The sequence below is a fragment of the Theobroma cacao genome, chromosome 2 (genome assembly GCF_053813885.1).
Source record: "Theobroma cacao isolate CCN51 chromosome 2, ASM5381388v1, whole genome shotgun sequence".
Classification (NCBI taxonomy): Eukaryota; Viridiplantae; Streptophyta; class Magnoliopsida; order Malvales; family Malvaceae; genus Theobroma; species Theobroma cacao.
The window spans coordinates 34,012,681-34,034,028 of NC_142640.1; the positions used below are offsets into that span (position 1 = coordinate 34,012,681).

Here is a 21,348-nt window from a genome sequence, read left to right on the forward strand (position 1 = left end):
AGAAATAGTTTTGGAAAAAAAATTATTCCAACCAAATTTTCCAACAAAATTTTCTAGCAAAAATTTCCAACGGAATCATATCCGTTGGAAATCCATCAGAAATAGTTTTGGCGCAAAAAAAATTAATTCACCAAATTTTCCAACGGAACTTCCGATAGAAATTTCCAACGAAAATTATTTTGTACGAAAGTTTTAAGAGCCAAACTTTCAAACGGAATATTCAGTAGGAAAATTCTATTAGTATTACTATTTTTTAATTTTTTATTCAAAATATATTAATAATGATTATAATTTTATTAATTCTCTATATTAAGAAAATGAAATACATACATAGTGAGTTTGATGGCTTTAAATATTTAAATATGTTTTTCTTTGGTTATTATTTTTTATATATTTTGAAAACTTATAACAAAATCATAAATATTATGTAACAGTTCCAAATTCAGTAATGTTATTTATAAAATGTTTAGAAAAATAACATAATAAACATTTTAATTTTACAAAAAGAGATTATAAAATCTAATATATAAATAAACCATAACTAATAATACTTTAGATACTAATACTATAGTTAATATAAATTAAGAAGACTACTATATATAGTAAACTTATTAATATATAATATATTTAAAATATATTAGTTTATTATATGTACATAAATTAGAATCATAGTAATGTAATATATTAACATTATATATATATATACATATTAATATGTTATAATTATTAGACCTATACATATAGCAATAATATTTCATAATAGATAATATTATGTAAATATATATCACTGTATAATTATATATGTATTAGTTAATTATAATATACATATATCTAATTTATATGTACGCATTAATAGAACTTATAATAAATTTTATTTATATGGTTACATTCAATAATTTTATAATAAAGTTATTACCTTAGTTTTTATAACATATATATTGTTTATAATTAGTTATTAATTATACAAACTTTGTAATTATATATTTACATTGATCATATATTCATATTGGGTAATTCTAATACTACTTTGAGCATGTCATCCTTTGGGATTAGTTTCATATTATAATTTTAATAATTGAATTCATAGGTATCTATAAATATATAACTATATGTATAAGTTATACAAAAATAATAAGACTTGATGTACTAATATTAGTTAATATAAATTATTAAGAAGAATGATAGTAAACTAACTAATTAATAATATACTTAAAATATATTAATTAGTTTGTTATATGTACATATACAAATTGTAATCATAACAATTTAATATTGACTATATATATTTATAAACCTATTTTATATATATTTTAAATTATATAACTTACTGCTAATATTAATATATGATAGTAAATATCCTACGTATTAATATGTTCTAATTATTATAGTTATATATAGTAATATTTTGTAATAAAATTTTAATATAAATATATTTAATTTATACATAAATATTACTTAACTTATAATAAACTTCAAGTTATATAACTACAGTTAATAATTAATTTTATTAATTATCACCTTAATTTTTATTACATATTAGTTATAAAGAGTTATTTTTTATAAAAACTTTGTAATATATAACATTTTATATTACATATAATTTGTGTTATTTTATATATACACAATAAAGTAATATTGGTTTTGTTTACAACTTAATAATGTTAAATATATAATATTATACATTAATGTCTAATATATTATGATTATCTAAAGATATTTTTGTGTAATCTTTATAGTTTATATAGTAAAGTTTAATATGAATATAATAAAAGTTTAATATTATTAATAAAATATAAAATATTTAAATTTTGTTGATATAAGGATTTGAACTTGTGTGTGATGAAAAATTAAGTATGCCTTTACCAACTCTACCACCTATTCAGCATTTTCTAAAAGTTTATAATTAATTATCTATTTTATATATAATTATTTTTAATTATCTTTTATTTTTAGACAATTAGATGTACACTTTGATTATTTTTTATTTTATCTATAAATATTATTTAAAAATAAATAAATAACATGTATTCACCTGTAAAACATGTGACAATAAATACTATACTAGTATATATAGAAGATGACATTTATATCCTAAAATCAAATCTCCAGCCATATTAGAATAATGTTAAACAAAGCTGACAAAAAAAAATATTGAACTCTACAAATTAATAAGCAGTATGAAACTCCTTAAACACAAAATGGAGCACTGTATAAGAAAAAATTGAGAACACAAGCATTAGACTCTACTCTAAGACTATACTTAACCGGATAAGGAATCACTTGAGAAAAATTAAACGAATCTTGAAAGGAAAAGGAAAAACAAAATTAAACCCAAATCCTTATATTTTAGCTAGATTCCCTTCTCATTTGAAAACCATCGAAAGCCTTTGACCCTTGCTCCCTTTCGATGTTGAATGACGACTAAAGCTCCTTTGCTGACTGAAGCTCAGTTTGTTGTACTGCTATGCTGACTAAAGCTTCTCTCCAAACTCTTCACTTCCTCTACAATTTCAATCTTAAGGTCCAAAGCTTAAGGTCTTTTTCTCTTTTTTTTCTTCATATTTAGTTTTTCTGGTTCTTTAAAGTTCATCCTTTTTGGGTTATATGCTAGTTTTTGAACCTTGTCATTTAATGAAAAATTCTTCACCATGTTAGGGTCAAAATGAGTAAAGGCTAAATGAGTAAAGCCAAATTGACAATAATTCCTATTCTGGTTATATTGCTGAGTAGGGCAAGAGTTTTTTTTTTTTGGGTGATTTCCGTTTGTTTCTATTTCCACATTTTTGTCCTAATGCAATTAATCTTATGAGATGTTGATTTGTTGCCTTCCTGTGTCTTGGAGTTTTTTCCTTTTTGTTTCTTTACTGCAATGTTTTGTTAGTGCTTTCATTTTGATACCATCTGCCCTGTTTATGTTCTTCTTTATAATCTTCAGAAACATTGAAGAAAATGCTTCAATCTTCACAGTTGTGTCGATGGCTTCCACGTTTATTCAAACAAAAGCTCTGGCACTAGGTTAAAAACAGATTTTTGATTTAATTTGATGTCAAAAATGATTTTGACAGTAGTAGTTTAAAGCTAATTTTTGGTTGGATATCAACTTGCTTAAAAACATGTAGCTTCTGGCACTAGGTTTTTGTATAAAAAAAATTATTCCTCTTGTAATAAATTAATTAAATCTTTTTGGCCAATAATCTTGTAATTTTAAAGATTATTGATTGTGCATTCAATAATCTTTGAAATTAAAATTACTACGTAAACAAAATTATGACTATGCATATATTAAGTGCATGATATTGCATGACATAATATTTTGATCTTATATAAGATTCTAGTCCTGGAGCATTGAATCTGGTATATTATTATTCAATGAAATATGTAAGTGAGAAAATTTACAACTAATTGGTGTTGGATCAATGGTTAATGTTTACAACTAATTCTCATATTTATGATATTGGATGTGAACCTTTTGCTGTTATTTGGCTACATATAATTGACATTAATTTGATGGCTTAAGGTATTTGATGTTACTATTTTGGTGTAATGCTGACTTTTTTGGTTAATTTTATTGAATACCTCATATTATTTGCTTTGTTACATAGTTAGTTTTGTGTAAATGAAATTGCCTTTTTTCTTTTTGTATCATGAAGGTTATTGTAAAGAGTGGTGATGATTGTAGGCAAGAGCATTTTGATGTGCAGCCTATCTCTCACTTTTATGGTATGTTTCTTTATTACAATTTCATATGCTTCTTTTCTTCAGATCATCTAGATCATTTGCTTCCTATCCCTTATTTCTCTCCAAGCCAGTCGGTTTAAAAAAATCAGTATTTGGAGTCTCATTTTCTGTCTACATCATGTGATATGTCATAATGCTAAAGCAATATATTGCTTTTTTCTCTTTCTTTTTTTCCCCAATGCAAAGGGAAATATATAATTTTGCATGCAAAAAGATGATTAGAATGCATGATGTTAAGTGGACTAGAAAAATTATATAAATAGGTGCGTGGATATATATTGCATGGTTGAATCTTATATTATCAAGTTAGCTCAAAAAAGAAAAAGAATCTTTTATTATTATGCATCAATGCTGAAGTTCTCAGAAAGTATTATTGTTTAATTATTGTAGTCGATTGAAGTGTGTGTATGATGGTTTTCAATACCAGATATATTCCAAAAAGTCTGTCTTCCACTTTGGTTACGCCCTTATGAAGTTTTAGTTACATCTTCTTACACAGCTCTTGTTAAAACAATTCCAGATACGGAAATGTAAACTTTTGCGCTTCGATTGACTAGTTTGTAGCTATGATGGGAAACTACTGCTGTCTTGATGGTAAATAGCTTTATTCTTTTTGCAAGCTTCTCTTCATTCTGTTAAAAGTAGATATCCCAATATATCAAGCTTATATGAATTCTTTATAGCCAAGTATCAAGACAATTCTCCAAGTTTTAAGCCGGCCTAGGTAATCTAGTTGATAAGAGGCAGATGTCTCCAGTTATTGTTTTGTTTGGCAAATGTTATCATTATCATGTTTCAAATAATTGTCACTTTTAAAGGACTTATTGTTAAATTTTGTGGCATTGTAATTGAGCTACTTAGGAGTGTCGTTGGACCATTAGGAGTCAGAATTTGCCTCGCTCTTTTTCCCTTGGGAAAGAGCTGCTATTTTTCTATAAATCTACAGATGCTGCGATTGTCATACTCTAGTAATTTAAAGAAATCCTATTAAATAAAAGAAGACAGACAAGTTTCTTTCTACTTCTATACAATTCTAGACTATCGCAATTTTGGGTTGTTATTAGTGGAAATTTTCCAATCATATCTAAGCTGTTCTTATTTTAGGTGACTTATAATTTTATATTGTTTTAAAGTCATTTTCTTGAGTGAGCTTAAACTTACTTCCATCATGAGCCAATCATCCTATACTAACCTCTTCCCTAAGGTTACTGAAAAATGTGGCCAGTAGTTACCGTTTAGTATATGTTGAGTGCCTAAGCAGTTGTGTTGGGTTGATTTGTGTGAATTAGTTGGAAATTTGCAAGAAGTAGGTGGATGCACTCTTGGTTCATCTTTCTTTAGTCAAAATTTGTGATTTTGTGATCTTTCTTGGTTACATTCATGAGGGTCAAATCCAAGCCTCATGTGATGAGGAGATATAGAGGCAAGATACTTTAGTTGTAGTGTTCTGTTGGATGGTAAAGAATTGATCCTATTTGGAAAGCTATTTTGTGTACATTTTTTTAAGTAAGGATGAACATTTCCACACTCATCCATCTACTATGTATCTTATGATTGGAATATTTTAATTTTCTGCTACACCAATACCAAATAGAAAGCATATTAGATGGCCATTCTTAAATTGTCTGTTACATGCTTTCATATGGTGAATGTTATATGGTTGTTAAATACTTGAGTTTATAATAAAATGAAGTTGAATGGACTAAGTAGAAACAGCTCTTTTCATTCATTCTTCATTTTTTAACCTACCTTATTTGCACTCTGATTCTTTGTTTTGGTAAGCATCATCTATAGACCAATGTAGAAAACTTTATTTTCCTTGTATCAAAATTAAGTTTAGTAATAAGAAAATTTAGCTTCTGGTTTTTGTATAAAAAAAATTATTCCTCTTGTAATAAATTAATTGAATCTTTTTGGCCAATTTCTTCTTTACGTTAAGTAGACTAGGTAATTATTATTGACTTGGAAATGATTTGCTAATACTAATAATATATTATTATCTTATACACCAACGGCAAAATTTGTATGTTGAAAGGTATAGATAATCTTCTATTTGAACAAAATAATGACTATATATATGCTTGATTGTGTATTCAATAATCTTTGAACTGAAAATTACTACTTAAACAAAATTATGACTATGCATAGATTAAGTGCATGATATTTATAGTAGAGAAATATCAATTGCATTTGTAAAGTTGGAATATGAGTTAGATGTTTATAAAAGAAGATATTTGGAGGAAGTGATGCGCAAGGAAGTAAAATCACACTCAATTCAATGATTAAAAGTCCACATATTTCATGAAAATAAGATTTGTGTTGTAATTTAAAAGCATTTTGTTAACATAAGATATTCATTTGATAATGTTGTTATTATTATTACTATATGAGTCACCCACTTTTGTGCCGTAGTATTTGAATGTTTAATTGTAATATATAGTTTCTAAATTTAACTTATGCTTACTTTTCCTATTTCAGTTACATCTTTTCGATTGCACTGAGCTTCCTCTTACTTTTTGCTTATCCCATTTCTGAGCTTCCAACTCCAAGTTTTGAGTACCACAATGCCTTTAACGATGATGCATTGGGAATTGTAAGTATTTGATAAACCATATAGCATTGAAACAATTTTGAGCTGTTTTCTGTTATAATAAATTATTAAAGTGATATGGTTGGTGCTTTTTCCTCATTCTGCATAGTGTTTGATGCCATTATAAAAGTGCTTTCAAAGGGTTGGTAAAAGGATAAAAAATATTATGAAAAATAATGTAATCGTGCTAGAAATTACCCAGACTTAGTCATGAAATATCAAAAAGCTGCTCATATCTAAATACAAGATGGAAAAGAGTATTAATTTAATTTTTAATTTATAAATCAAATCGAAAAGGTAATAATATATAGATGTATATAACATTATATATATATATATATATTAATGTTGAATGCATGGCAGGTTTCTTCACGAGTTTACACTAATTATGACTTCGGTTTTTATTTGTAATTGTTTCTATGAAAACAATATTAGGACTACAAAATGGAAAGAGATCAATCTTGGATGTATCAACGACTAACTCCTAATGGCTTCATGAGGGATGAACTTATGAATGGAATTCAAGAATTTATTTATTTTGCATCTTTTAACCCTACATTTATTTGGGGGAACAAAACTAGATGCCCTTGCTCTCAATGTAGCAACACTAGGTTTCTAAGTTCTGATAAGGTGGAAGTGCACTTTCTAAAAAAGGGTTTTATTGGTGCTTATACAATATGGAGTTTACATGGGGAACATGAGCTTGGACAATCAACAAGAAGTAGAGACGGGGTTGAACCATATTCTAGTCATAGGGAACATGGAGAACCAATATATGAAAAGGAAATAGAAAATCAATATGTTAGAATGGTTTGGGATGATATGGGTTTGGAAATTATTTTGAATGCTAGTCATGATAATGACTCAAGATCTATGGAGCAAGATCCAAATCCAAATATAGCAAGCTTTTACTCTTTGTTGGGTGATGCCGATGAACCTTTGTGGTTAGGTTGCACAAAGCACACAATGTTCTCAGCAGTATTGCAACTTTTAAATGTTAAATCAAAGTTAGTTTTAAGTGAGTCGTGTTTTGATTGTTTGATGGATATAATAAAAAATATATTGTTAGAAGATGAAACTTTACCCAATGACTTCTATACAATGAAAAGGAAAATGGTGACACTTGGATTTGGATATGACAAAATTCATGCATGTAAAAATAATTGCATCTTATTTTATAAGGAAACTGCTAATTTGGAGTATTGTATGATTTTTTACAAGATTTTGCGTTATTTGCTACTTATACCAAGGCTTCAGAGACTTTATATGTCGAGAAAAACTGTTAAACATATGACATGGCATATGCATAACCGAAGTGATGATAGAGTGCTTAGACACCTTGTTGATGGTGAGCCTTGGCAACATTTCAATCGCACACATGAGTTATTTGTAATGGAATCTAGAAATATCATATTAGAATTATGTGCATACGATTTCAATTTTTTTGGACCAACTGCAAAACCTTATTCTGTTTGGCCAATAATGCTCACTGTGTAAAATTTACCTCTATGAATGTGTTCGAAACAACAATATATATTTCTTAATATAGTTATTTCAGGTAGGAAAAGTCCGGGCCAAAACATAGATTTTTTTTTAGACCTTTGATGGATGATGCTTATCAGAAATAAAATTTGCAATTGAGAGCAGCATTGCTATGAACAATTAAAGATTTCCTTACTTATGGTATGTTGTTGGGGTGGAGCACTCATGGATGATTATCATATCTTTATTGTATGGAATGGTCTAAGTCTTTCATATTGAAGCATGGCAAAAACCCTTGTTCTTTTTATTGTCATTGACAATTCTTGCCATCTAATCATGCTTTTAGGAGGCAGAGAGAGAAATTTTTTTAAAAAAGAGTTGAGCGTGACTTTCAATTCCTCGAATCTCAGGTGAAAAAATATTATCACGGTTGAATTCACTTCTCGATATCCCCATTGGAGCAAATTGTGGCGAACATAATATTCCTAGTTTCGGTCAAAGTCATAATTGGGTGAAAAAGAGTATATTTTGAAATTTACCTTATTGACATACGTTTCTTATTTGTTACAATTTGGATGTGATGCATATTGAACGTGATGTCTTTGAAAATATCTTCAACACTATGATGGATGTTAAAAGGAAGACAAAAGACAACTTAAAGGCAAGACAAGATTTGAAGATGTGTTACAGGTGTCTAGTATTGGAATTGATGGAAAATAATGAAAAATTTTTTAAGCTTAAAGCCTTGTACACTTTAAGTAAGAAGGAAAAAAATTGTTTGTGATTGGGTGAAATAATTGAGATTACCTAATGGTTTGCATTGAACATATCTTAGTGTGTTAATGAGATTAAATGCAAATTTTATGGGATGAAGAGTCATGATTGTTGTGTTTTTTTGCAGCGATTGCTCTCAATTGCTTTTTGTGATATGGTGTCTAACTCAATTGGGGATGCAATTATTGAGATATCTTATTTTTTTAGAGATTTATGCTCAACCGAAATACTTGTAGATCACATGGAAGCTTTGGAAGGAAAAATTATTGAAACTATATGCAAACTAGAAAAAAATCTTTCCTCCTAGTTTTTTGACTTTATGGAGGATTTGTCGATTCAATTACCTTACGAGGCTAGGGTTGGTGAACCTGTCCAGTATTGATGGATGTAATCATTTGAGAGGTACTATATTTGTTATTAGATTTCAATTATTTCCTTAAAAGAGTTTAGGATACCTATTAAATTTTATGAATATTATGATGTTTAGGTTTTTGCATAATTTAAAGAAGAAAGTGAAAAATCGAGCCTTTCTAGAGGAAAACATATACGAGGCATATGTTTTTAAGGAAGTCTCCTCATTTTGCTTTTTGTATTTTGAACCTACTGTGCGGACAAGATTAAATTGGTTGCCACATAATGATGATGGGGGAAACATGGACTCTAACGGTCGTTTTTCAATTTTCACTCATATTGAGTGAGTTTTTGGTGAACTAGATAAATCTCGATTTTTAGATGAAGATGAGTTATATGCTGCCAAACTATATGTTTTAATGAATTGATGGAGATGCTTCCTTATATAGAGTAAGTATCATTATACCTTAAACCTTAATGATTGATATAAGATAATATTAATTCGTAATGTGGATGTAATGTTAAGATATTTGATGAAATGATTGATAAATCAGAAGATGAATTGGAGAAAATACGTGATGCAAGATTTGCACAATGGCTCCAAGAGTATGTAAGTTCATGTGCAATCTATAATTTGCCACCTAATAATAAATAGGCATTACTGATGTGTATTAACAATTAATGCTCTTGTATTACATTTTGGTATGTCGTTGAATGTACGGATGAAACTGACCCACTTATATTTGATATTTCTCATGGTTTAGGACGTATGACAAGGTGTAACAAAAGATACTTCATAAATGGTTTCAAGTTCCACATCGTAGATTATGGGCAAAATCGTAAGATAATGAATAATAGGGTATGTGTCAAAAAGAGTTTTTACAACAATTATGAGCGTGACTTTTATATTATCTTGGTGGATATAATCAAGTTGGAATATATTGGTATTAGAAATAGAGTTGTGCTATTTAAGTGTCATTGGTTTGACACTGAAAAAAGTGTTAGGATAGACCCTTTTCATAGTCTTACTGAAATTAAACACAACTCGATGCTTGTTACAATTGAACCATTTGTTTTAGTCGTACAAGCTCACCAAGTTTACTATAGTAGTTATTTGGTAACCAAACGAGATCGACGTGATTGGTGGGCAGTATTAAAAACAAAAGCTAAGAGTAAATTCCACCTTCCATGTAGTGGAGACAAAGAAAATGAAATTGATCAGAATGAAAAAGTGTATCAAGAAGATGATGTGTCTATTCCAATTAATATTACTCCTTCTGAGGACCTTGATATCTCTATACTATTAACAAGTGGTGATTATGAAAAGGTTAATGTCTTGATTGAGGACAAAAAAAATGAAGGAGAAATAGATGAAGAAGAACTTAAAGACCAAGATGAAGAAACTTTTAGTGATAGCGATGAAAATGAAGTTCACGAAGAACATGAGTTTGCTTATTTTGAAGCAATTAATGATGTTAGAAATATATGTTACTGGTTTTGTATCTTTTCTTACACAATTGTTTACCTTTATTATTATTATTATTTAAAAATCTTGATATGTTATTATAATATTTTAATTTATATTTTAAAATATTTAAATGTATGTTAAAATGGCATGTTTTTGTTAACATTTTTTATTGTAAACATGTATGGGACTTAGTCTTGATTCTTACATTTTGATGATGATTTTGATAGTTTGTTTTAATTTCTTTTAGCTTATATGGCATATTTTTGTTAATATTTTTTATTGTAAACATGAATGAGAATTAGTCTTAATTCTTATATTTTGATGATGATTTTGATAGTTTATTTCAATCTCTTTTAGCTTATGTATGAATATTTTGTTATATTGTAGGAATGATAGTTAAAGGGAAGTATTCAAAACCAAGACCTCAAGCAACGAATGCCTTTGGATCTATGTTGTCACTTACGAATGATGGTGCATTTCTTAATCCATCCACTTATCCATAGAGATAGCAAGCCAATGATTTGCCCTCAAAGTCACCTTCTTTGTTTGATGCATCTGCAAAGCAGTAATCAATATGACATTTGCCCACGATTCTCATGGATACACATCCGTGGATTTAGAAGTAAGTGGAGATGGTACATCTTTAAGGTCGAGGGGTAGAGGGTTTGGTGTAGGAATATATACACTTATAAATCCAACTCAAAGATTGCATATAACTCCTCTTGGAGATATGTATATTATTTTATACTGTAATGAAATAGTTATATCTCATATATATTTTAAAGCAATAATTTTCTTTTATCTTGTGGTAGTACTTTTTTTGAGACAACGGTCACCACAACAATAACAAGAATCACATAAAATCACTTCAACAGTCCATGGCCGACATGGAAGAAAATCCCTAATAACGTTAAGGATTTAATGTTTAAGAAATTAGAGGTATATGTTTATTATTCAATTAAATTATAACTTTTTGTTTTTAATTATGTATTAAATTTTTTATTAATCTATTATTTTGTTATAGGAAAAATTTGCTTAGGCTTTAAATGAAGATCTTTTGGTTCAATGAATATGGAATAAAATTTGGTCCAATAGACTAAGAGACATGCTTTCAGAAGAGAGGACACAAGCAAAGAAATAAGCCAACACAGAAAACATCATGGACTACAAAAGCATGTCAAGGTAATGGATCACAAATAAAGTTTGGGATGCCTTTATTTATATGGTATGGGTATAAAAGAATGAAAAAATGAATCAAAACAAGCAAGGAGGAATTGTTTAATGTAAAAAGAAGGAAGCATTACAAAGCACATTGGTGGTTCAATTCCATTCCTTGTTCATGCAAAAAGGATGGTATGAATTTATATTTATTCGTTATGCTTTACATACTACGACTTCCCATATTCTAATATGCTTTACATATTTTGTAAAATAAACGCATTATGATTGAGTATAGCTGTAAATGAATGCAGGCAAATGAGATGAATCGAGATGTTAGCTTTGAGGAAGCATTCAACAGCACTCATAGATGTTTAAGGGGTCATGGTGATTTCATAGACAATAAGTCTAAGACTATTAATGTACATAAAAAAAATTGATTGATTTTTACTCCAAAGTTAACAATAAAATTATATACTAATTATTTTCCCTTTTTTATTTGTAAGAAACATATATTGCTGCATTATCACAGAAGTACGGTAAGAATTCATCGTCACAGCCAAAATTTGATCCACATGCTTGGATTGAAGAAATTGGAGGGATGAGGACTATACGCACTCACGTGCATGGGTTTGGTTCTCGGAGGCCTACTACAACTATACTTAATGATGCAACAACATCTGAGCCAACAGTTAACCCTTGCATCGGTTTTGATATTAGGTTAGAAAAAAATTAGAAAATTTATCAAATAACATGAGTCAGATGCGTGAGCAAATGATGTAACATTTTGGAGCCATGAATGAATTTATGGCAAGTATAAAAGCAATGATGACAAAGAAGCATTCGAAAGAAGTCCATGTGAGTACTTTAAGTTCATATTCTAACGAGTAAGGTGACATCTCATGATAATAGTCTATTTTTCGAATTTGACTTAAATACTTTTTTTAATATGGCATACAATAGCACATTTAACTTTATTTTTATACATATATATTGTGTGTTTGTAATGATTTTTAATTCTGCCAACTCGACTTTGAATTAAGTATTTTAATTGCATGTTAATTGTAAGCTGCGTAGATTATTTTTATTAATTTGTAATTATGATTATTTTAATAACAAAATATGCATTTTTGGGGATTCCTGCGGAATTTTTTGTTGGTAGAGCGCTTATAATGGCAAATTCCGTTGGAAATTACCGATGGATTTTTCAACGAGAATTTTCATTGGTATTGGTTTCCAACGGAAAATTTCGAAGGAAAATCCGTTTGAAACTCCATTGGTAATTTCCAACAAAAAATTTCGTTGGAAATCCATTGATAATTTTCAAAGGAAACTTCCGTCGGACATATGTTGGAAACTTCCAATAGAAAATTTCGTCAATAAATTTGTTGGAATTTTTGTGTTTTAGGATGGATTTTGTGAAAAATAATATATAAAAATTTAGTTCTTTTTCAACAAATTTATGTATATTTCTAACAGAAATTCCATCGAAATTCTCCGATGGAGTTGCAACGGATTTTTGATGAAAAGTATTTTTGACAACCTTTTCAGAGACTAAATTTCCAACGGAAAATTCTATTAGAAATTTGTTGAAAAAAGTATTTCCAATAGAAACTTAACTATTGCTTACGAAAAAAATTTCGTCAGAAAAAGTCTGTTTTTTTTGTAGTGAGTGAAGCTAATTGCTTAGCAACATATGAGCTCAAAAACTTTGAGTTTTTGTTGGGCATGACTATTTGGTATGATATATTGTTTGTTGTTAACTCTGTTAGTAAAAATTTGCAATAAAAAAGATATGTGTATTGATGGTGCTATAAAACAATTAAAAGGTCTTTTTATTTTTTTGAAAAATATAAAGAAGATGGATTTGTATATGTTATGATTTCTTCTAAAGATATTGCATCTAAAATAAACATTGAATCTAAATTTTGTGATACACGTATCATTCGTAGAAAACAATAATTTGATGAGAATGTTGATAATGAAATAAATAGATCTCTTGAAGAGTTATTTAGAATTGATTACTTTTTATATATATTAGATCAAGCAATTTTTTCACTCCAAAGTAGATTTAAACAATTTAAAATATATGAAAATATTTTTGATTTTCTATTTAGCTGTAAAAAGTTGAAGTCATTAGTTGATAATAGGATGCAAGAATATTGCCTTAATCTTGAATGTTCCCTAAAATACAACAAATATTTTGATATTAATGATTTAGATTTATTTTCAGAGTTAAAAATTTTAAAAGAAATTATATAAATGGAAGAACACAATTCAATTGACATATTTAATTGTATAAGAAAACTCGATTCTTTTCCAAATGCATATATTGCTTTTAAAATAATGTTAACAATTCCGGTAAGTGTTGCTTTAGGAGAAAAAAGCTTTTCAAAACTAAAATTAATAAAATTTTATTTAAGATCAATAATGTCTCAATAAAGATTAAAAGGATTGACTATATTATTAATTGAAAAAGAAATATTAGAAGAACTTGATTATAAAAGTTTAATTAAAAATTTTGTATCCAAAATGTTAGAAGAATAAAATTTTAAAAATTTTCTTAATTTTAATAAAAAAACTTTATTTGAATATTTCGTTTCGGGTCTTTAAATTTATTGAGTCACTCCTACTTAAAGTGCCATGTGTGGCTCCTTTTTGTTGCTTCACCCACACATCTAAGCTTCCACTCCCCTTTTATCCATAAGCTTCTTGACTCTTTAGCTTGGAGTAGTGTTGGTGGAGGTTTATGAGGAAGATAAAGTTATTTCTGGCATTTAAACAGTCGCCAACAGCAACTTTTAACTAACTTTTTAAAACTTTCGCCTTGTGTCATGGTGTTTGAAGGAGGGAAGTAACCAATGCTGGCCTTGTTGCTAATTTTTTTCTTAATTTCAACAAAAATATTATTTCATTTAAATATTTAGTTTTAAATATTATTGAGCCGCCCTTACATGTGGGGCCTTGATTGCTACAGCATCCCCTTTCTAATCTACTTGCAATCTCTCCATTCCATATATATTATCATGTTTTCTTTCGTTTCTTTTGGATCAAATTATTTAAAATTTTGATTTTATTTTAAAATAAATACCAATTAATTTCGACTATTATAGCATTCTATAATCTATAGTATAAAATTTTGGTTGGGTGGCGGGACTTTTTCAATTCTTCCTAAATGGAGCGGGTGGAAATTAAGATAATGTTGTACCAATGAAGAAGGGGCGGACTTCCCTTCCCTTGTGGGGCACCAGTTGACTTAAGTGTGCAATTGGACGTCTATATTGATGACTACAGCTGAGTGGACCTTCCCTACCATTTCATCCAAAACCAAACCATAAGCCTTGAATCATATGTCTCCTTCAATGTTCTGACATGTTCATCGTGACAGAAATCGGATGCCAGATTGGGTTATTTTCGTTCTTCGACATCTGATTCTTCTTCTCTGGTTCAACGATTCATAACTTTCTCATGCGTTTCAAATTATCCTTCCTTTCGCTCATGAATATATATATTCTAATATTTTTCTTCGTACTAAGAAAATCTCTTGCGGTAGATGAAAACTTTACAGTCTGCAGCGAGCCAAGTACTTGTGGTAGGCATAACATAAAGTTCCCATTCTTCATCCAGGAACGTAGATGTGGTTATCCCGCATTCAACATCTCCTGCAGAAACAGCACAGACGCAATCCTTAGCTTGCCTGATGGCGACTATATCATCCATGATATCTTTTATCAGAACCAATCTTTTCAGGTGTCAAAAGCTGTTGCTTTCGATAGAGATGCCGTTTGCAGCCATTCAATCCCAAACATATCCATTCCTGAAGACTGGCTTTCTCTGGCCCCAAACCAAGCAGAAATATTTTTGCTCTTCAATTGCAACTTAACCGTGCCATCGACCTGGGAACTTTCACAGCACAAGGTTAATTGTTCTGCTGAAAATGAAACTAATGCAACTTTGGCACTGTTCAATAATGATCCTAAGCTGAATTTTGCTTCAAAGTATTGTAATAAAACGGTGCTGGCGCCTGTGGCTTTTTAAGAAGGAGAGCAAGGTGTTGAAAGTATGCTGAACCGAGGGTTTGTGCTGAAGTGGATAGCGAGCAACTGTAGCATTTGTGAGGCGAGCGGGGGCAAGTGTGGATTTGATTATAGTACCTACCATTTCAAGTGCTTTTGCCCAGATAGGCCTCACGCATGGCATTGTACTCCTGGTATGTTCTTTTCAAGATCTAGAAGGAAAAAGAAAAAAAGAACTTTGAAATCTCAATATATACAACCAAGTAGGATAAAACTAGGAGAAAGCTTGATTTATTAACTTAATTTTTCCTTGCGGGGATTTTTCATGGATCTACATATGTTGAAAAGTTCAAAAACATCAGAGAAGTTTTTAAAATTAGGGGATTTTGAAAAGAGATTGAGAAATTTGGTATGATTTCGTCAGGGGTTTTAGCTTTTCTGCTTGTTCTAGGTTTGTTTGCTGCAAAAAGATGTGATGTTCTTGGATTCACCGTTTTAGGTTAGACTTTTGTTCTGTGAAGGATCAGTTCACCTATGTCTGACTTTAGGATTGATCCTTGCTTTTTATAGCCTTTTGTGCAGAGATTTTGTAATCGTAAAGCCAACGTTCCCCCACCAGGTTCCCGATGCCATCAAAGTCTTTGGTTTAGGCTTCTGTGGCAATGGATGAATAAATTCCGCTTTTCAAAAAAAACAAAAAAAGTAGAGATGGGATGATGAACAGAGAAGATCTTTAAATTAAGATTTTGGTCATGCACTCCGTATCTAATGGACTGAATCAAAATTACCTGGGTTATAACCGGTAGAAGTTATTAAGAATATATTTCAATTTCTCAAAAAAATTCACCCGTTGAAATTCCATCATTCTACCGTCTACAACAATCAGTGTCGATAGAAAAAAACCCAGTCCAGAGAATTTTTAACAGGGTATTCATTTGTATTTCGTTGTTCATGTTGCAGGAAATTCTACTGGTTTTACCATAAAAGTTGCAGCAGGTAATGTACACAGCAGAGTCATCAAGCGATTTAACTTGTTTTGTTGAATAATCGCTAATTAGATTACACTTTTCACTCTTATTAACAATAACTAAATTGCTTCAATGAGCATATCTAAAAGTTCAATTTTGATCTCATTAAAATGACATTCAAATTTTATCAATGTAACATTTTGAAAGAATTTGACTGAGAAGTTTATGAATAAACCCTGTCTTTCAATGCAGCTTCTTCAATTGCTGGAATTGTAGTGTTGATTATTCTGGCCTTCTGCTTTATAAAAAAATTCTCATCAGAGGATAGCATGTTTATTCGGAAGACCAAAACAGAAGCAGATAAGAAGATTGAAGCCTTCCTAAAGGACAACGTGTTCCTAGCTCCAAAAAGGTACAGACATTCGGACATCAAGAAGATAACCAACTCATTCCAATATAAATTAGGTCAAGGAGGCTATGGCGACGTTTACAGAGGGAAGCTACTTGATGGACGACATGTAGCAGTCAAGATTTTGAAAAAATCACAAAGGAATGGGGAAGAATTTATGAATGAGGTGGCAAGCATTAGCAGAACTTCCCATGTGAACGTAGTCACTCTTTTAGGCTTCTGTTTTGAGGGTCACCGGAGGGCTCTCATCTATGAGTTTGTGCCAAATGGATCACTCGAGAAGTTCATATTTCAAGAGAAGGCAGGCCATCGTCAATTAGAGTGGGAAACCTTGTACCAAATTGCAGTTGGCATAGCCAGAGGGTTACAATATTTGCATCGTGGTTGTAACACACGTATTCTGCATTTTGACATCAAGCCTCACAACATTCTCCTTGATGCTGACTTCTGTCCAAAGATATCTGATTTTGGCCTTGCTAAATTGTGTCCCGAAAAAGAAAGCGCTATTTCGATGACTGGCGCGAGAGGAACTGCCGGATATATTGCTCCTGAAGTATTTTCCAGGAACTTTGGACGGGTGTCTCACAAGTCTGATGTCTATAGTTATGGGATGATGATTTTAGAGATGGTTGGTGGAAGAAAAAACATTAATGTCGAAGTTGATCGCACCAGTGAGATATATTTTCCACATTGGATCCATGATCGTATAGAGTTGGATGAAGAACTAGGATTGCAGGGTATTATAGATGGAGATGATCAAGAGAGAGTAAGGAAGATGATAATAGTGAGCTTGTGGTGCATACAGACCGACCCATCAAACCGCCCACCAATGAGTAGAGTGGTAGAAATGATGGAAGGGAACATTGATTCCCTCAACATCCCACCCAAGCCTTTCTTGTCGTCACCTCCAACATCGCCAGATGCAAATTCCACTAGTAGACTAATAGCCTGACATTGTTAATTCAATTTAAGCTTGGTTATAGCTTATACCTCTTGGAATTTTGGCAGTGTTTGTTCTTAGTTCATTACATAGGGTGCCTGCTCATATCTGATAGAAATGCTAGATTTGCATTTGTAAGTTTGACATTGTCTCTTTCTATGTTGGAGCTTTAAAGTCATACTTACTTTCTTGTATGAAAGTGTGCTTGCATATATGGATGACACAGATAAAGTTTATACGCGCTAATTAAAAGCTTTAAGGAAAATTATCATAACAAAGCAAATATAATGTACATACAAATTTTTCCTTGAAAAATTATGAAACAAATATCAAATATTTGGTGTGAGTTATAATCTCTAGAATTCCTTTGATTAATTTATTCACTTGGTCTTCAAGAGTCTTGACAACTTGACCTTAATCACGAATTTCGCTTGATCTTCGCTTTAAGAGTCTTGACGACTTGATCTTGATTACGAACTATACTTTATATACTATACTTGCTTGATGGCTTGATCACTGTCACGACCCAAATTTCGGGCCATGACTAGTGCATGGGCCCAATGGACATAGTCCACTAAACCCAAGAAAGCCTATTAATATAACCCTTTCATCATTCCATTAAAAGTTGCTAAGTCACGTTTTATAACTTTGAATCAAAATAATACTAAACATTGCCATCTCATAGTGGCATACCAATCAAAGAGTACATATATTATCTAAACTTAATTTAATAATTTACATTGGTTTGTTTATACACAACAAAAGAGTACTCAACTTTCAGCGAAGAGACTCGAACGAATGTACAGCTACTGAATGCCGAGACACCTACCAAGGGTCGAATATACGAAGACACTTTGACCTAGTTACCAGCTGCCTCGTGATTGGAAAACATGAAGTTGAAAACGGTGAGTATAAACCCAGTGAGTGAACAAGAAGGGAACAAACATACCACAAAGAATGTTTAGCAAAATCATGATGCATTCATTTTTCAAAACAATGCAATTTGTTTTAGTTCTTATTAAACCCCTCATGTAAACCCCACATGAGTAAATCACTTTATGAAAAGGATCCATGCTCAACAAAGGGTTTGGAGAGTGAAAACTTAAATAGCATTCATGCGAATCAGGTCAAAATAAACGACGGGTCCTCGCTGCAGCGAAAAGGGTAGCTGCAGCGAGAATGAATTTTTGCTGCAACGACACTTGATTTAAATTATCAACTAACAGAGGGTTACTTAACTGGCCGAGGGTTTCTCACCAAACCTCTTCATTTTAAACTTAATTCATTTATTCCTTAATGTTGGAAGTCCATGCCTAACTATGGTACCAAAGAAATGGAAAATAAGGTAGCAACCATACCAAATGAGGAGCAAAACAGAAAGTTTTTCGTTGCAGCGAAAATAAATCTCGTTGCAGCGAAATTTTTGGTCTCAAAATAGAAAGTTTCTCGCTGCAACGAGAAGCTACAGTAACATTCTCGCTACAGCGAGATTTCGGCCAACACCACCCCTCCAAACCTGAGAGTTTCTCGCTGCAGCAAGAAACAGGGCACCAGCAAAAAAATTCCATTCCCTTCAAGAAAAAGCCATCATGTTGTGTTAACAAAACAACATGAAACACATATAAATTCCCAAAATTCAACCAATCAAATTCTCACATTTTGCATTACAACCATATACCATATATGTATATATATCAATCATCATGCACACCCTCCCATCATCATCAACTCATATGCATCGGCTTATGTGCACTCCCACTCGCACATAGCCGGGTCAGCATCGGCTTATGCGCACTCCTACTCGCACATAGCCGGGTCAATATCATTACACAACATTATATATATATATATATATATATATCAACATAATGTAGTAATACAACAATCCATAACAGCCACATGTCACACATAGAGACAATTTATCAAAGGCTTGTTCCCAAGGCAGCCTTTTTAAGAAAGATTGAATAAATCATTCACATTCCCAAAACTATTTTTGAAATGCAAGTTCACTCACCGGTATCTTGTTGGACCTTTTGTCGACTCTACTTCTCTAATTGTCCAAATGGGGTGATGAGGCTTTGTTGGAACCTATTATCACATTAGCATCACCATTAATTCAAGCCACACACTTATAAATTCTAAAAGCTTTTTCTTAGCTAGCTTTAATGGCCATTTAAATGACTATCTATTCTCATTACCCTTATCACTCTAAAATGAATGAACAACCCCAACTACCAATTCACCCCCAAATCTAAACATTAGTCATTCTCAATACTAAAATCAACTTTAGTTTACTACTCACCTTAATAGCTTTGTAACCTTGAAATTCTTTCCAACATTCCCAAGCTATTATAGGGGCTTTCTTTCTCTTTCTCTCTCTAAACACCTAACTAGTGAGAGAAAGTATGAAAGTAGGATTTTTCAAGGGTTTTAAAGTGAGAAAGTGAAAGGGCATAAGGGTTTTAGTCAAAAGGGCACAAAAGTATGAAAATTAGAGCTAGAGAGAGAAAGTTATGAAAGTTTCATACCAAGCTTCCATGGAGGATGGAAGCAACGTGAGATGAAAAAAGAAGAAGGAGAAAAGCTGTTGGAAGGAAGAGATATTTATAGCCCATGCTTATCCACTTTACTTAAATTACCAAAATGCTCCTCCACAAATTAGCTTGTTCTCTTCCAACCCTTTATGTAATCTTTTTACTTCTTTGACACTAGGACAAGGTACATAATGGTCTAGAAATGCTCGGGTTCATGAAAACTTAAAAATTCTAACTCGAGGTGAAGAATGACCATTTTGCCCCTACCGTTAAAATCATCAAAATTTTTATTTTCTTGTCATTTTACCCATATTTTCATCATTCATTTATGCCTTAGGCCTATTGAAGCCTTAATATTGTTTAAAACTTACTTTTAGGGGCTTACTAAGGAAATGACGAATTTACCCCTAATTAGGGATATCGAGTGTACTTCTATCTACGAGTCTATAAAGGTCAAGGTCTCACAATCGCGAACTTTGCTACCGCTTGATATCTTAACTTAAGAAACCTTTTACTCTTTTCGAGCTTCGAAATGCTCTTGTTGTTCAATTTATTACTCATTTGCAAGTATACGTATCGTAAAAATAATATAATGATAAGTAAAGTACCAGTCCCATAAGAAATTGGATTAATTTTTACTATTAATTACTAAAATTACATACCCTATATTTATCCAAATATTAAAAATTGAATTAAAAAGAAAAACTTAAAAACTAAAACTATTCTAAATTTACTCATCAAAATTGCTTTTCTAAACTTGATTGACTTTTAGACCTAAGATTATGATGTTTTTCAATACTTCATCTGATTATTGTCTCTCTCTCTTTTAGCTTAACTTAATGGATTAAGTTGCTAACCTAGAGTCTTAAATTATTTATAAGTCTCTGTCAAGTTTCCTATAAAAATATCTCTCTCAATTA

At 30.8% G+C, this 21,348-nt stretch overlaps 3 protein-coding genes across 10 annotated transcripts; all 3 read left to right on the forward strand.

Annotated features, from left to right (window-relative positions):
* The first annotated feature begins 2,209 nt into the window (after window positions 1–2,209).
* Window positions 2,210–11,335, forward strand: LOC18609186 (uncharacterized). Of its 6 annotated transcripts, XR_016024651.1 has the most exons (6): window positions 2,210–2,535; window positions 3,651–3,720; window positions 4,259–4,332; window positions 6,217–6,331; window positions 9,700–9,794; window positions 10,791–11,335. XR_016024651.1 is itself a non-coding variant. In XM_088803659.1 (5 exons), exon 5 carries the CDS (start codon window positions 6,773–6,775, stop codon window positions 7,823–7,825), a length of 1,053 nt encoding a protein of 350 aa, XP_088659785.1. In that variant the 5' UTR covers window positions 2,210–2,535; window positions 3,651–3,720; window positions 4,259–4,332; window positions 6,217–6,331; window positions 6,764–6,772; the 3' UTR covers window positions 7,826–7,829. The 6 variants fall into 6 exon arrangements, 3 of the variants coding, with proteins under 3 accessions (XP_088659785.1, XP_088659786.1, XP_088659787.1); XM_088803659.1 differs by lacking the exons at window positions 9,700–9,794; window positions 10,791–11,335 and adding an exon at window positions 6,764–7,829; XM_088803660.1 differs by lacking the exons at window positions 9,700–9,794; window positions 10,791–11,335 and adding an exon at window positions 6,764–7,829 and having other exon boundaries at window positions 2,210–2,521.
* Window positions 11,336–13,907: 2,572 nt separating this feature from the next.
* LOC148764184 (LEAF RUST 10 DISEASE-RESISTANCE LOCUS RECEPTOR-LIKE PROTEIN KINASE-like 1.2) lies at window positions 13,908–15,599 on the forward strand. Its single transcript, XM_088803550.1, has 3 exons — window positions 13,908–13,922; window positions 14,950–15,006; window positions 15,189–15,599. The coding sequence occupies exons 1-3, from the start codon at window positions 13,908–13,910 to the stop codon at window positions 15,597–15,599; spliced, it is 483 nt and encodes a 160-aa protein (XP_088659676.1).
* Window positions 14,819–18,094, forward strand: LOC18609188 (LEAF RUST 10 DISEASE-RESISTANCE LOCUS RECEPTOR-LIKE PROTEIN KINASE-like 2.1). Of its 3 annotated transcripts, XM_088803658.1 has the most exons (4): window positions 14,819–15,006; window positions 15,189–15,771; window positions 16,538–16,573; window positions 16,798–18,094. In XM_088803658.1, the coding sequence occupies exons 2-4, from the start codon at window positions 15,624–15,626 to the stop codon at window positions 17,904–17,906; spliced, it is 1,293 nt and encodes a 430-aa protein (XP_088659784.1). In that variant the 5' UTR covers window positions 14,819–15,006; window positions 15,189–15,623; the 3' UTR covers window positions 17,907–18,094. The 3 variants fall into 3 exon arrangements, with proteins under 3 accessions (XP_088659784.1, XP_017971599.2, XP_017971600.2); XM_018116110.2 differs by having other exon boundaries at window positions 14,819–15,771; XM_018116111.2 differs by lacking the exons at window positions 14,819–15,006; window positions 16,538–16,573 and having other exon boundaries at window positions 15,612–15,771; window positions 16,798–18,092.
* The last annotated feature ends 3,254 nt before the right edge of the window (window positions 18,095–21,348 follow it).